General features: G+C 42.6%; 1 protein-coding gene across 1 annotated transcript; it reads right to left on the bottom strand.

Annotated features, from left to right (window-relative positions):
* Positions 1-387: 387 nt before the first annotated feature.
* gphb5 (glycoprotein hormone subunit beta 5) lies at positions 388-11883 on the bottom strand. The gene is made up of 3 exons (XM_056295429.1): positions 11753-11883; positions 4433-4649; positions 388-579 (listed from the first exon to the last, which is right to left on the bottom strand). Exons 1-3 carry the CDS (start codon positions 11881-11883, stop codon positions 388-390), a joined length of 540 nt encoding a protein of 179 aa, XP_056151404.1.
* Between the last annotated feature and the right edge of the window lie 2853 nt (positions 11884-14736).

Genomic DNA, 14736 nt, shown 5'->3' on the forward strand with positions numbered 1-14736 from the left:
GAATAGTATTATGAATATTACATGCACATGGGTGTATATTGAACAGATTTATTATCAAGAAGCACAATTTAAAACAATTCAGTCAGTTGAAAGTTGTCCATCACACTCTACGACCACTGAATTTATTGTGTAGTACACAGAGGAAGCAGGACAGAAAGCCCCCCCCCCGCACCGTCCAGTAGCTTCCCAAAGACACCAGTTAGTACCTCCACCATACCACCTGTGATATGTAGAATATAGAGGACGTCTCGAGATGATCACTTTCCTCTAAACACGTCTAACGGAGTAGAATAAACAGGTTAAAACGTTCTGCCTCACGAGTGGATTTAAATTTCCATTGCAGGACCGTCACACAAAGACAAACGTGTGTGTGTGTATGTTGGGGTGCTAAACGGAGGTGATGCACTCGGTGGTGCTGGTTAGACAGACCCCGCAGTCGCACCTCAGGGCCATCGGGTAGGTGTACAGCGGGTCCACGTTGGCCGAGCAGTTGGGCAGCCGCACGGTCACCAGGCGCGTCTCGTTGTAGGTGCAGACACGCTGGTAGGACTCGATGTAGGGAGGGTCCAGCACGGGTTTCTGGGGGAAGAGAGAGATTTATCCCAATCAGGATCACCAGAAATATACACAGAATAGTTTTTTTTAAACTTGCCTCTTGTTTACCAAACGAGTCAAGAAAGCAACAAGTGAGTGAGAACGCACACGAGAGTTGTAACATTTCAACAACAGCTGATTTTGTTTGGTTAAAGTTGAGATCTGGGCTTTTTCTCCATCAGTAGTTACCCGTCTGGACCATGGGGTGAGGTTGCATACTAACTGGTATCCCTACGATGACTGGAGATACTTTCTAAACACTGCTGTTGAACTTCGCGACCAGCTCTAGCAGGGTAAGGATTAAAACCTGACAGTGGGGGGTCCGGGTAGCGGAGTGGTCCATTTCGTTGCCTACCAACACGGGGCTCTTCGGTTCGAATTCCCGTGTTACCTCCGGCTTGGTCGGGCATCCCCCAATGGCCATGTCTGCGGGTGGGCAGCCGAATGGGGGTATGGGTCCTGGTCGCTGTGCTAGCGCCTCCTCTTGTCGGTCGGGGCGCCTGTTTGGGGGGAGGGGGAACTGGGGGGAATAGCGTGATCCTCCCACGCGCTACATCCCCCTGGTGAAACTCCTCACTTTCAGGTGTAAAGAAGCGGCTGGCTATTCCACATGTATCAGAGGAGACATGTGGTAGTCTGCAGCCCTCCCCGGATCAGCAGAGGGGGTGGAGCAGTGACCGGGATGGCTTGGAAGAATGGTGTCATTGGCCAGATACAATTGGAGAGAAAAAAAAAAGGGGGGGGTACTTGATAACGATGTGGAGATGATTTGGTGGACGGCTAATGTAAAAATTTAGAGTCAGTATTACAGTAGAACAGTGTTACCATCTAGTTTGATGTATTTTGTAATACATCAGATTGCCCGTGTTAGTTTTGGTCTGAGGATGCAGTTGTTACAAGGGTGGGAACTGTTTACTTCTGAGCACAAGCAATGCAAGCAACAATGGCTGCTGCACCTTGTTTGTAGTTCTCACTCCCAGTGGGAGTGACTGATCGGGGAAATCATGGAGTTCCGCTTTAAATAGCAACAACAACAACAACAACAAAAAACAGTTTTAAAAATAGTGGACTGTGGAGGTGCGGGGCATCAGTTATGTAATGTAAACCTAGCAGTGCCATTGTAAGTGCAACAGTAGCAGATCATCATAGCAAAAAAAGTGTAAATCGAGCAATCAAGATAACCTAGCAAAAAAAAAAAATCACGTGAGAAAGGTCTTTATCTGAAGTCTAAAACCATGGTACTGTCGTACTAATTTAGCCCCACCAAATCCCAGATTCAGCAAGTTTGCTCTGATGATCCTCCCAAACTACTATGTCCACCAGACTCCTACAGAGAAGAAGAATGAAACAGACGTGCAAGCAGAGGATGAACACTAACTCCTCCCAGATCAGCCAGAAGCTCCACCTTGGCCCTGCTCTTTCAATCAATGACACTTGTGCTATTTCCATGACGGAGGATTATGGTTTGCCCTAAACCAAATCCCAACCATAATTTGTTCCATCAAGTTGTGTGCACCATGTTATTGACTTTCTGTCATACGCTGCTACTGTTGTGAGATGTTCTGCAAGTCTACAGCAGATATCATTGGTTGTAAGGGAGCACAAGATGGGACTTCTGCCTGATCAAGGCTGGTGAACAAGTAACCTCTTAAGCAGAGAGGACGAGCCATAACTACGCCGAAGACTGAGATTCTCCCTACTATTTGGTCTTTGCTCTGAATTCTGCTAAACAAGGAACTGGAAGTTTTTCTACTGTTGAGATAATCTGTGGTCTGTGAGCCCCAGCCAAATGACTAAAATGTGAAGTTGTAAATACTCAAGTAGTTTGGCCAAGGAGTTAGACGCCATTTTGCAAGTGGAAGTTGGCCTCCACTGACCCACATTATCTGTTTTCCTGAGGTGTCCAAGAGCACCACACAGAGTCGTTACCCTCTGCTCTCTAATGCTTAATTAGAGGAGATCTTTTAACAGATGAAAAAGTAAAATGACAAAAAAACAAAAACAAAAAAGTAATAATAACAATAAAGGGAAACAACAATAACAAGAATGTCTCTGCCTACACGCTGAACTGCAATAATATCTTAGTAAGAACCATGAGCTTCCTAATACATCTTGTCACTGAATAGCTTGTAGCAATGAAACCGAGATTTCACAGTGTTTTTAAACCACCGCCCAGCGGGTCACGAAACACCATTGTCTCTTTTTAAGTGCTTGAAGCATTGTTAAGAAAACTACTCCTGTCAGTTCAATTTCTGGATTCGATGCAGTGTTCCACTCCTACTGAAATATTAACTCAATTTCAGAGGCGCACATCTCGGAGGCTCTTGAGGTCCTCCGTTCTCCTGCAGGCATTAAACTGCAGACTTATAATGCCATGGATTCCATATGACGCTTAATCACATTTCTTCTCCGACAGTCTAAACAGGATAAACAATGCAATATATTTTGTATGTTGCTGCATATTTCATCTATCTATCTATCTATCTATCTATCTATCTATCTATCTATCTATCTATCTATCTATCTATCTATCTATCTATCTGTCTATCTGTCTATCTGTCTATCTGTCTGTCTGTCTGTCTGTCTGTCCAGTGGTTATACATGATAAACCAATCAATCAGGTCTGCTCTTACCGGTACCTTTCACTTGGACCACACCTTTACCTGGAAGGCCCGTGTTGGAAGTTTATGTTCTCGTTTACAGCAGAGATAATACTTTTTATGCAGACTCAGGGTGTTTGGGGTGGATCAGAGGATTATGTTTTTATTCTATCAGGCTGTACTCGAGAGTGTAGTCAGGTATGGGGTGTCAGGAGAGCACGGCGGTCTCTTTGTACAGTTCAAATCTAAGCTTGCTCGTCAGGTAAGACTGCCATGAAGGTTATGGGGAGGAATGAACACCAGTCCCTCCAGTCAATACATGAGCAGTCTGTTCTCAGGCGAGCACAGAGAAGATTGTCTGAGCCATCTCACATTCTCCACGCTGAGGACGAGCTCTTACCCCGGGGCGGACGGTATAGAGTGCTCCAATGTAAACTCAACCGTTTTAAAAGCTCATCTGGGCCCACCTCAATTAAAAATGTAAATGGCATCACTTGAGCTGCAGAGTTGCGCAATAGCTTGTTATGCAGACTTTTACACGAGAGGTGTGAAATAGTTTTTTGATATGATGCGAGGGTTGTGCAATATGTCGCTTGTTCTTACCACTGGTTGTGTGTTGATATGTGTAACACTATATGTGTAGTTTGTGGTTGTGATGTGCTACAGTATTTGTTGTTGTTGTTGTTGCTTTTAATCATTATTACTACTGTGGAGGCAGCGATATGATGTGTCACACTCGAGTCCACGACAAATTTCCCTATGGGGACAGTAAAATATATTGCATCATCTATCTATCTATCTATCTATCTATCTATCTATCTATCTATCTATCTATCTATCTATCTATCTATCTATCTATCTATCTATCTATCTATCTATCTATCTATCTATCTATCTGTCTGTCTGTCTGTCTGTCTGTCTGTCTAGCTATCCAGTGCCTACCCATGTGCTTTGTTGTTGATGATGATGATGGTGTGTGTGTGGGGGGAAGTATGTACTCACAAGATAGATGTGCCTTCTCTTTTTACATGACAACAAAGAATACACTAAATATCAATCTGTCAATCATCAACCCATCCTCGTGTCTGTCCTGCTGAACATCTCTCTTTAGATTGCAGCTGGTATCATGTAACGCTAATTTCTTTTAGTGTTCAGGGGGTTTTTGTTTTTGTTTTTTTACATTGTACTCCTCTGCTCCCTTCTCCGTACGTACAGTTGAGGTCTCCCGAGTTCTTTACCTCCCAGGTCTCACAGCGCCCCCAGCAGGCGTCAGTTGTGACATGCAAGCCTCCACAGCCAGGCTTCCTGGCCAGGAAGGTGAACTCCCTCACAGCGCAGCCGATGAAGCGCCGCAGGTTGACGGCTGAGGGCCGGTGCAGGGCCGAGGGCCGGTGCAGAGTCGCGGGCTGCAGAGTGGTCCACAGCACCAGACAGGCGAACGCCAGCCGACACCACCTGTTGTCGAGAAGTTTAGATTGGCTGTGTTCACCAAAGGGTCGACTATATATATACCAATACATTCAATCTGTCATTGCATTTGCACTGGGTTTTAAAATAGTTTGTTCGACCAGATTTTACAACATTCTCTTTACCCATGGAAGACTCTGTCCTACGATTCAAGTCGTCTATCAGTCAAGTCGTCTAATCAGTTCGAGTGATGAAAAAGAGATACGAAATTGTACTTTTATCAAGGCCTGGCAAAGACAAAGCATTGTCATTAGGATAAAAAGAAGATGGGCATATGATGAGTCATTTCTAAGTGTGAGTATTATCCAGCTGACAAATCCAGCACTCTGGATTTGTCAGCTGGATAATAAGGACAATATTAAATTAAGTTGGATTGTTCACATTCCCCGGAATTGAAGTAGTTTTACCCTGCATTCCTGTGTATAACCTTGACAAAAAATACTTAGCCTAAAGTACTTTGTCTTAGCCTATGATATCCGTTCACCTACCATCAAACAAAGACACAAAAGGGATACATTAAAATGACATTAACTAGATGCTAGGACAGTTTATAACTTAGGGACCATTGGCTTTTTCCAGTAAAATAGACTGTCTGTGTGAATTCAAGTGAAAGCCACAAATAGGTATTGATTTCACCTCCTGCTTCTTCTTCAGTCAGAATATATATAGAGGAAGGAGAGGAGGAAGATTAAAAATAAAGGATGAATCATCGAGACAACTGATAAATGAAACGTGCAAATAGGGGTAACACTCTGTTTGAGGAAGGTGGTGCTGGATTTTTGGTGATTCATTACCATTATAACTTTGCATCTACCAGAAACACCATCACAGCATGACTGTCTTCTCCAGTCTCTCACTCACCATTGTGTGTCTGTCCTCAGCAGGGTCATCTGAGCAGCAAATAACAGCCAGCTCTATCGGGAGCTTGTTCACCAGTTCAAGGATTTCCAACCAGCAACCACAAAGATCTGGAAGTACAATGGTGAAACGAAACAAGTAGTTATCCCAGTAAGCTGTCTGAGATCACAGACGGATTCTGTGCGGATTCGTGTGCATTAAACAGACGGAGACGGCATGTAAAGAAGGTGGTCTGAAGCGGCACAAGCAGAGGCAGGCCTGCTTCAGTGCTTGGATGTTGCTCAGAGAATTTCGACAGACTCTTGGGGATCGATGGTGCGCGCATGCAAACCGGTACGTGTCGTTATGTACACTTCAGACCTACGAACTACCTGCCAATGGCTCTGACAGCGCAAACCTGGGCTTTTATCCATCCCTTGTCCTGTCAATCAGGCGCCATCCAGCATGCTGAGGCTGAAGACCTCGTCTCGCTTTTTCCCTGACTCATTAAATCCCCTTTAGGCCCTTCTACCTGTCGCTGCCCATCTAATTCAGCCACTACAAGCTGTTCTCACTCCATTAGCTTGATTAGGGGAAGAGTCTGCTCCTTTGTTCATACTCATCCACACGGAAGAAGGGGAACAACACACTCATACACAGTGTTTTCCTGTGTCTGCTCTCAATCATTCGAGCTCAATTAGCTGGCTCCAGAGGCAGACGAGTCAGCCAGGCCCCTGTTTTTACATGCTGACTGCGGTAAGACCTCACAGCTCCTCCTCAGCTTTTTTGGTCTTTGTATGTTATTCTGCCACTTTGTTTCATTCTTTCCTCATGACTTCTTGTATCTGTTGGCAATGGGTGTCTTCCCCATGACATTATCTCACATGTAGAAAAAAGAGAAAGGCTTCTCATATCAGGGCATGTCTTAGGCTCACCAACGTGGATCCCTTTCTTACAGCCGGATGACGGGTGTTGATGATGAGTCGGCCACAGAGACAAGATTAGGGGAGTGATGAGATGAAGGGATGATTTCTTTCTTTTTTTTTGACGAGTAAGCACCTCATCAGGAGAAATGGCCATCCTTGGACAACCCCCGGGTACTTTATGAAAGCAGCAGAGCGAAACGGCTCTGGAGTAATTAAGTAAATGAATCTTTAAAGGTAAAGTTATGAGTTTAAGCCAAGCAATTAAAGTTAGATTAGGCAAAATATCAAAGCAGAGAAGTCAGCAAGGAAATCAACCCTAAAGACCCCAGAAGATATCCAGCTCAGGGCGTTAGTGAACAATATACATGACACGCAGAAACAAATTACAGCTTAATACTGCTATTTGTTATTTTGTTTTTGTTTTTTTATTGGTGTTTCAGGTTAAAAAATAGAAAAAAATGGGTTGTATGGGCCACACATTAGTACAGAACAGGGTTTTTCAGTTACACAGACAGTAGGTTACATCCCATTGAGTACGTAGTCAATTTTTTTCAGTGTCTTATATATTACCAGCAACCATACCAACATGTACCCTGGCTCTGCCAAATGACGGCAGCTAAGCAGGTGTGGGCTTGGCTAGTACTTGGATGGAAGACCTCCTGGGAAAATGAGTTGCTGCTGGAAGTGGTGTTGGTGGGCCAGTAGGGGACAGTCTTCCCTCTGGTCCTAATAAAAACAATAAATATCAAATCCCGATGCCCCAGTGCAGTAATGTGGACATTGTGCTGTAAGAGATGCCGTCCTTCGGATGAGACGTTAAACCAAGGTCCTGACTCACTGTGGTCATTAAAGATCCCATGGCACTTATCACAAAGAGTAGGGGGTTTCCCAGTGTCCTGGCAAAATTCCCAACCTGGCTCTCTCCATCTGGCCATCTAGTGATCCCCCCATGTAACTGGCTCAATGAATCCTCCCTCTCCACCTCAAGCTGATGTGGGGTGAGCGTTCTGGTGAAAAATGGCTGCCGTGCATCACCCAGGTGGGTGCTACACATTGGTGGTGGTTGAAGTGAGTTACCCCCTTCAATGTGAAGCACTTTTGGTGTTTAGAAAAGCGCTATATAAATGTAAGGATTGTTATTATTATTATTATTATTATTATTATATTGTTCAGGTCGTAGTCTAAAAGAAAAGGTCAATACAGTGTATTTCGTTGACAATTGTGATCCAGTCGTCCTTTGATGGCAGGTTTTCCTGCAGCCACTTCCATGTGATGGCTTTCTTGCTCACAACATAAGTACTTTATACGTAGCGATATTCAACCTGGGCCATGAGTTTGTCCAGGATTTTGCACAGGTATAATGTGACAAAAAAGCAGTCAACTTCTATTCCACAATGTTTCCTTATTTCTTTAACAATCTCTTGCCGATATGAATGAATTAGAAGGCAGTCCCAAAGTATAAGAAAATGGTCTACCATTGATTTACAACACTACCTCTAACATTCATCCTGTCCCTGAAAACCCTGCTGTATAAATTTCAATTTTGGAGTCATAAAATATCATATTATGTTATTCCAGCAGAATTCTGGTCAGAATATTGAGTTGGTAGTCCTAGCCTGACCTTCCCAAATAGCCTTCTAATCTTCCTCAGATATCTCCAGGCCCTATTCCCTCTCCATTTCTGTTTGACCTAGACAGTAGAATAATTTTTGGAGTTTTGTAATCTATTATATATTTGTGATACAAGATGTTTGTTTTCTTTAGTCTTATATGCATCAGTGAATATATTGATCAAATTCTCTGACTTGGAGACATCTGAAGAACTCTTTTTTTCTAAGGTTGTATGCATTTGAAAGGTGGTTAAGACTCCAAGGCATTACCATTAGCTGTAGTGCAGTTAGCTGTTACAACACTGTCTAAATCTCATGTCTAGACCAGATGCTTTAAACTCTGAATCATATGCCACCCATTTCAGTATTCTTGCATGCTTCTCAAGATGAGCGTTTTGCAGGTCTTAAAGCATAAGGGCTACCTTGGTCCATTGAATTGGTCGACCGGTAGGGGTTTTTCTGCGACCGGTGCCAATATTTAGAGAGCATGGAAGCTGATGGCTGATGTAGAATGTTTTTTTTTTAGATTCCGGCCCGTGAAAGCACTACTAACTCTTATTAAACAATGTGCCAAATTAGCTTGATGTACTTAAGCACAAACACACACACACACAAACACACACACACAAGTGCAGAAGTGATATGTTAGCGATAAGCCCATAACGTTCATTCCCCAAAACACTGTTGGCAAGTTGACAATGTTAACATAGGGGTGTGTCAGCCCTATGTTCCCTCAACCTAACCTAAATTTAACCTTATCTACCTTAACCTGACTTAACCTCAACCTCTACCCAATGCTTACCTTAACCTTACCTTAACCGATAGCTAACCTATTCAACTGGCTAACCCACAGGGCTGAGGGAACATAGGGCTGAGGGATCATAGGGCTAACTCTATTAAGGTAAGCCCACTTGTTGAATCGAGACTATCTATAGCCCATTAGCAAATGCAACCAACAGCAACTTACGTTGGGTCTCTTATAACTATCAAATCAATCGCTTACAATAGCAAACTGTTGACTTGAGATGAGAGGAGAGGCTCATCAATCCTGTCTTCATCCTCTGCCTCAGCTGACAGCAGGTGCTGCTGGCTTTGCCCATTTGAGAATAGTTCTGCTAGCTGTTACTAAGCATGTTACATAGCATAAACATATTTTCTTCATCAGGGGTGCTCATATACATGATCATGCCAGTGCAAAGTATGCTAGCAGTAGAGAAACATTAGCAACGACAGACCACAGGCTTACTTCACAGTTACATCATTCCACAGCAGCCAAACTGACAAGGCTTCTTGCAGATGTGTCTACAGGCATTTTTTGTTTATCAGCCTCATGAGCGCAGGCATCGGCCAATGCCAATTATCTCAAAATACCAGATATTGGCCCAATCAGCTGACTGATTAATTGGTCGACCACTAGTCTATTGCTTTGGTTTATCCAGATACGAATCCTGGGGTTCATAATTACCTAATATAAACTGTGCCAGTAATTCGAATTGCATTAATTCCAGATCTTCCCATTTGGCTGAGTAGCCCAGACTGCACCAGCATACCAGTGGTTTTAGCTGGGCAGGAGTGAAATAGTTCCCTATGTGTGGAAGGGAGAGTCCGCCCATATCTTCAGATAATTGTAGGGTCCTGTATGTAATTCGGGGCCTCTTACTATTCCACACAAATCTCGAAATCAACCTATTCCAGTCACTGAAATCTTTAGGGGAACTGCAACAGAAAGTCACTGGAAAAGGTACAGAAACCAGGGAAGTACATTCAATTTTATTGTTTCAATTCAGTTTGACATGTCTGGTGGCAGTGCTGTCCAGCTGTCAAGGTCTGCTTTAATTGTCTTAATAACAGGACCATAGTTACTTTAATATATTTTTGAGGTGTTTTTTGGGATCCAAACTCCCAGATATTTTTTTAACTATGATTCATTTCTACGATTTTCAAGACATACAACATAACATAGCATAACATAAAACACATATACATAATTTTTAAAAGAAAGCAACAAAAAAAAAAACTTTCAAGACAAAATAAGACAATTTGGTGACAGTAACATACTATACATACTGTGTGCTTTTTATATGGGGAAAACAGGACTCAGGAAGTGCAAGATGTTGTTACAGTGAGGTGGGGGGGGTACCTAGTCAATTAGTCAATGGGGACAGAATCCAGTTGGAGGGACCTGACATGTCCCTGGAAAGTTTGCCAGATTTTTATAAAATTGTCCATTAGAACCATGAAGGGAGTGTTTAATTTTCTCGTACTTCACAAAGGATAGGGCATCCTTTAGCCAATGGGTATGAGGGGGGATGAGGGCTCTTCCAGTGCATCAGAATAACACGCCTCAAAAAGCTACAAGGTCCGCAAAATAGCACGGCAATGAGTGGCCAGTGGGTAGGACACCAAACAGGGCAACTAAGGGAGACTCCCATTTGAAGTCAAACCTGCATTGCAAATCAGCATTTGGTGTAAAGTTATTATAAGATATTTGGGACTTGTGTGTTCAATTTATATCGAGCCAAACAGTTTCAGGAGGGACATCAGTTTGGGAACACTTTTCTCTGGGTTTCTCAGAGTGAGCAAAACGCCATCCACAAATAAGCTTATCTTATATTCAGTATCCCTAATTAAAATCTAATTAATCTCAGGAGTCTCCCTTAATGCCTGAGCTAAGGGTTCTATAAAGAAAAGGGCAGGGCTCAGTGGGCAACCTTAGTGCACCCTCTCTCTTGCTTGATGGATCATATAGGTGCTCATTAATTCTTATTCTAGCCATGGCGGATGAGTAGATTGATCTAATACATTGTACTGATATTTCATTGAAGCCAAAGTCAAATCAAGTCAATTTTATTTGTATAGACCAATATCACAAATTACAACATCCTGTCCTTAGACCCTTGCATCGGATAAGGAACAACTTCCGAAAAAAAATCCCTTTAACAGGGAGAAAAAATTAGAAGAAACCTCAGGGAGAGCAACAGAGGAGGGATCAGATGGACAGACATGCATTGGATGTTGTATGTACATAATAAAACACAATTCACAGAATGCAAAATCAAAAGAAGATAACAGAATTATAATGGAATTATAAGATATATGAAGAATGTGATGAGGATACCAAGCAGTGTCCAGATGCCACCAGAACAGCCTAGGACCTGAGTCACGTGACCACCATTACCATGTAGACCTGGCAGAAGGACAGACTACACATGTACACAGGGGAGACTCACATCACACTATTCACATTCATAGGAGAAGAAACAAGAAAAGACATTAGTCACACACTGGAGAGAGAGAAGCCAAATCACTCTAGTACTTGGTAAAGATAACATCACCCAGCCATAACAAATGCCTTCTCTGCATCTGGACTGATTAGCATTGCACTAACATTTCCCTTAGTCACACAGTCAACCACACGCAGTGTTCACCTAATATCCTGTGCTTGTCTTTCTCTGACAAATCCCGTTTGGTCTGGGTCTATTAGTTCAGAGACAATATGTTCCATCCTTTTGGTGACAATTGATGCAAATAGTTTGCAGTCTGTATTTAAAATATAGATATTGGCCTGTATGAACGACATTCTCCCTTATCCTTGCCCTCCTTAGGGATTATTGGTATTACTGCCTTGCTCCATGATTGGGGCATCTGTCCCTCTTTAAGGGCATAGTTAAAGCATCTGAGGAACATTGGCATAAACTCAGACTTGAAGGTTTTGTACCATTCACCGATGAAGCCATTGGATCCAGGTGTTTTGTTTGCCTTCAGTCGGGAGACAGCATTGTCCGGGGGGGTATTCCAGAAAGGAGGTTCAACAAACTCTGAGTCTATCCCTGAACTCTGAGTTGACATACTCGGAGATGGGAAACGCAGAGTATCCGGCTCCAGAACAGCCGATCTGAATTAGTTCAATCAACTCTGAGTAATAAAAAGCCATCATCAATGGAGCCCCGATGCCACGAGTCACCATGGCAACTTACAGAAAACGAGCGAGTTATTTCACCCCGATTGAGTTGGAGGTGTTAATGCAGGCCTATGGTGACTATGAATATATATTCCGCTGTAAAAGCAACACCGCTGCACCAGCAAAGGAGAGAAAAACGCATGGGAGAAAATTGCTGCCCGAGTCAACGCGTAAGTTTGAATGCACTACTCCATTGACTTAACATTTAACCGTACTTAAGATCGTAGCATACAGGTATGAATAATAAATGGGTATAAAATCTGATTTTCATTTTGGTGCAATCCAACAGGAGAAAGGCGCACTTGGAAGCAGCTAAAAATGAAATATAAAAACATCATGCGGAACGGTAAGGCATATTTTGCTAGGCTATGATTGCACCTCACTTTGATTTTCATTTCATTTTTTAAATTGACGTTGGCTATTAAACAAAATAAATATTCATTCAGCGGCTACTTCAAGTAGTAATTTAAACCCCTAACAAAATGTTGTTTGAACTCGTCCTCTCTTAATATCCCACTTAGTAGAGTAACACTTACAATGTTTACACATTTTTTATTATATTGGGAGTCTTTTAAAATGTGACAATGTGTACATGAACACTCAATGAAATACTAATTAAAAAAAACATTTGAGTTCTGCTCAGCCAACAGAAAGAAGGCAGAGGCCCGAAAAACGGGTGGAGGGCCACCACCACCTCTGACAGAGGCTGAGGAGCTGGACCTCAGCCAAAATTGTAGCCGACCGGTGGCTGAAGGCATCCCAGGGGGAAGTTCATCTGAGCCTGTCACCCCTCAGGACACAAGTGCCTACATCAAATGCAAGTATACACATACACTACCGTTCAAAAGTTTGGGATCACATTGAAATGTCCATATTTTTGAAGGAAAAGCACTGTACTTTTCAATGAAGATAACTTTAAACTAGTCTTAACTTTAAAGAAATACACTCTATACATTGCTAATGTGGTAAATGACTATTCTAGCTGCAAATGTCTGGTTTTTGGTGCAATATCTACATAGGTGTACAGAGGCCCATTTCAAGCAACTATCACTCCAGTGTTCTAATGGTACAATGTGTTTGCTCATTGGCTCAGAAGGCTAATTGATGATTAGAAAACCCTTGTGCAATCATGTTCACACATCTGAAAACAGTTTAGCTCGTTACAGAAGCTACAAAACTGACCTTCCTTTGAGCAGATTAAGTTTTTGGAGCATCACATTTGTGGGGTCAATTAAACGCTCAAAATGGCCAGAAAAAGAGAACTTTCATCTGAAACTCGACAGTCTATTCTTGTTCTTAGAAATGAAGGCTATTCCATGCGAGAAATTGCTAAGAAATTGAAGATTTCCTACACCGGTGTGTACTACTCCCTTCAGAGGACAGCACAAACAGGCTCTAACCAGAGTAGAAAAAGAAGTGGGAGGCCGCGTTGCACAACTGAGCAAGAAGATAAGTACATTAGAGTCTCTAGTTTGAGAAACAGACGCCTCACAGGTCCCCAACTGGCATCTTCATTAAATAGTACCCGCAAAACACCAGTGTCAACATCTACAGTGAAGAGGCGGCTGCGGGATTCTGGGCTTCAGGGCAGAGTGGCAAAGAAAAAGCCATATCTGAGACTGACCAATAAAAGAAAAAGATTAAGATGGGCAAAAGAACACAGACATTGGACAGAGGAAGACTGGAAAAAAGTGTTGTGGACGGATGAATCCAAGTTTGAGGTGTTTGGATCACAAAGAAGAACGTTTGTGAGACGCAGAACAAATGAAAAGATGCTGGAAGAATGCCTGACGCCATCTGTTAAGCATGGTGGAGGTAATGTGATGGTCTGGGGTTGCTTTGGTGCTGGTAAGGTGGGAGATTTGTACAGGGTAAAAGGGATTCTGAATAAGGAAGGCTATCACTCCATTTTGCAACGCCATGCCATACCCAGTGGACAGCGCTTGATTGGAGCCAATTTCATCCTACAACAGGACAATGACCCTAAACACACCTCCAAATTGTGCAAGAACTATTTAGAGCAGAAGCAGGCAGCTGGTATTCTATCGGTAATGGAGTGGCCAGCGCAGTCACCAGATCTGAACCCCATTGAGCTGTTGTGGGAGCAGCTTGACCGTATGGTACGCAAGAAGTGCCCATCCAACCAATCCAACTTGTGGGAGCTGCTTCTGCAAGCGTGGGGTGCAATTTCTGCAGATTACCTCAACAAATTAACAGCTAGAATGCCAAAGGTCTGCAATGCTGTAATTGCTGCAAATGGAGGATTCTTTGATGAAAGCAAAGTTTGATGTAAAAAAAATCTTATTTCAAATACAAATCATTATTTCTAACCTTGTCAATGTCTTGACTCTATTTTCTATTCATTTCACAACATATGGTGGTGAATAAGTGTGACTTTTCATGGAAAACACAAAATTGTTTGGGTGATCCCAAACTTTTGAACGGTAGTGTGTATATATATATATATATATATATATATATATATATATATATATATATATATATATATCACATACCACCCCCCACCCCCCCAAACAGTTGTGGATGGTGTCATCTGCCTTGTCCAGTCTCCGACTACCGAGACAATTGAACACCCTGCAGCTGTAAGTATTCCATACTCAGATCTTGCCTCAGATGGTAGTTTAAAGTATTCTGAAACAGTACCTTTTCCTGCATCACAGGAGGAGGAGGAGGATGATGATGATGATGATGATGAAGAAACGCTGTCTGCTGCCACAGGG

The sequence above is a fragment of the Lampris incognitus genome, chromosome 16 (assembly GCF_029633865.1).
Source record: "Lampris incognitus isolate fLamInc1 chromosome 16, fLamInc1.hap2, whole genome shotgun sequence".
Taxonomy (NCBI): domain Eukaryota; kingdom Metazoa; phylum Chordata; class Actinopteri; order Lampriformes; family Lampridae; genus Lampris; species Lampris incognitus.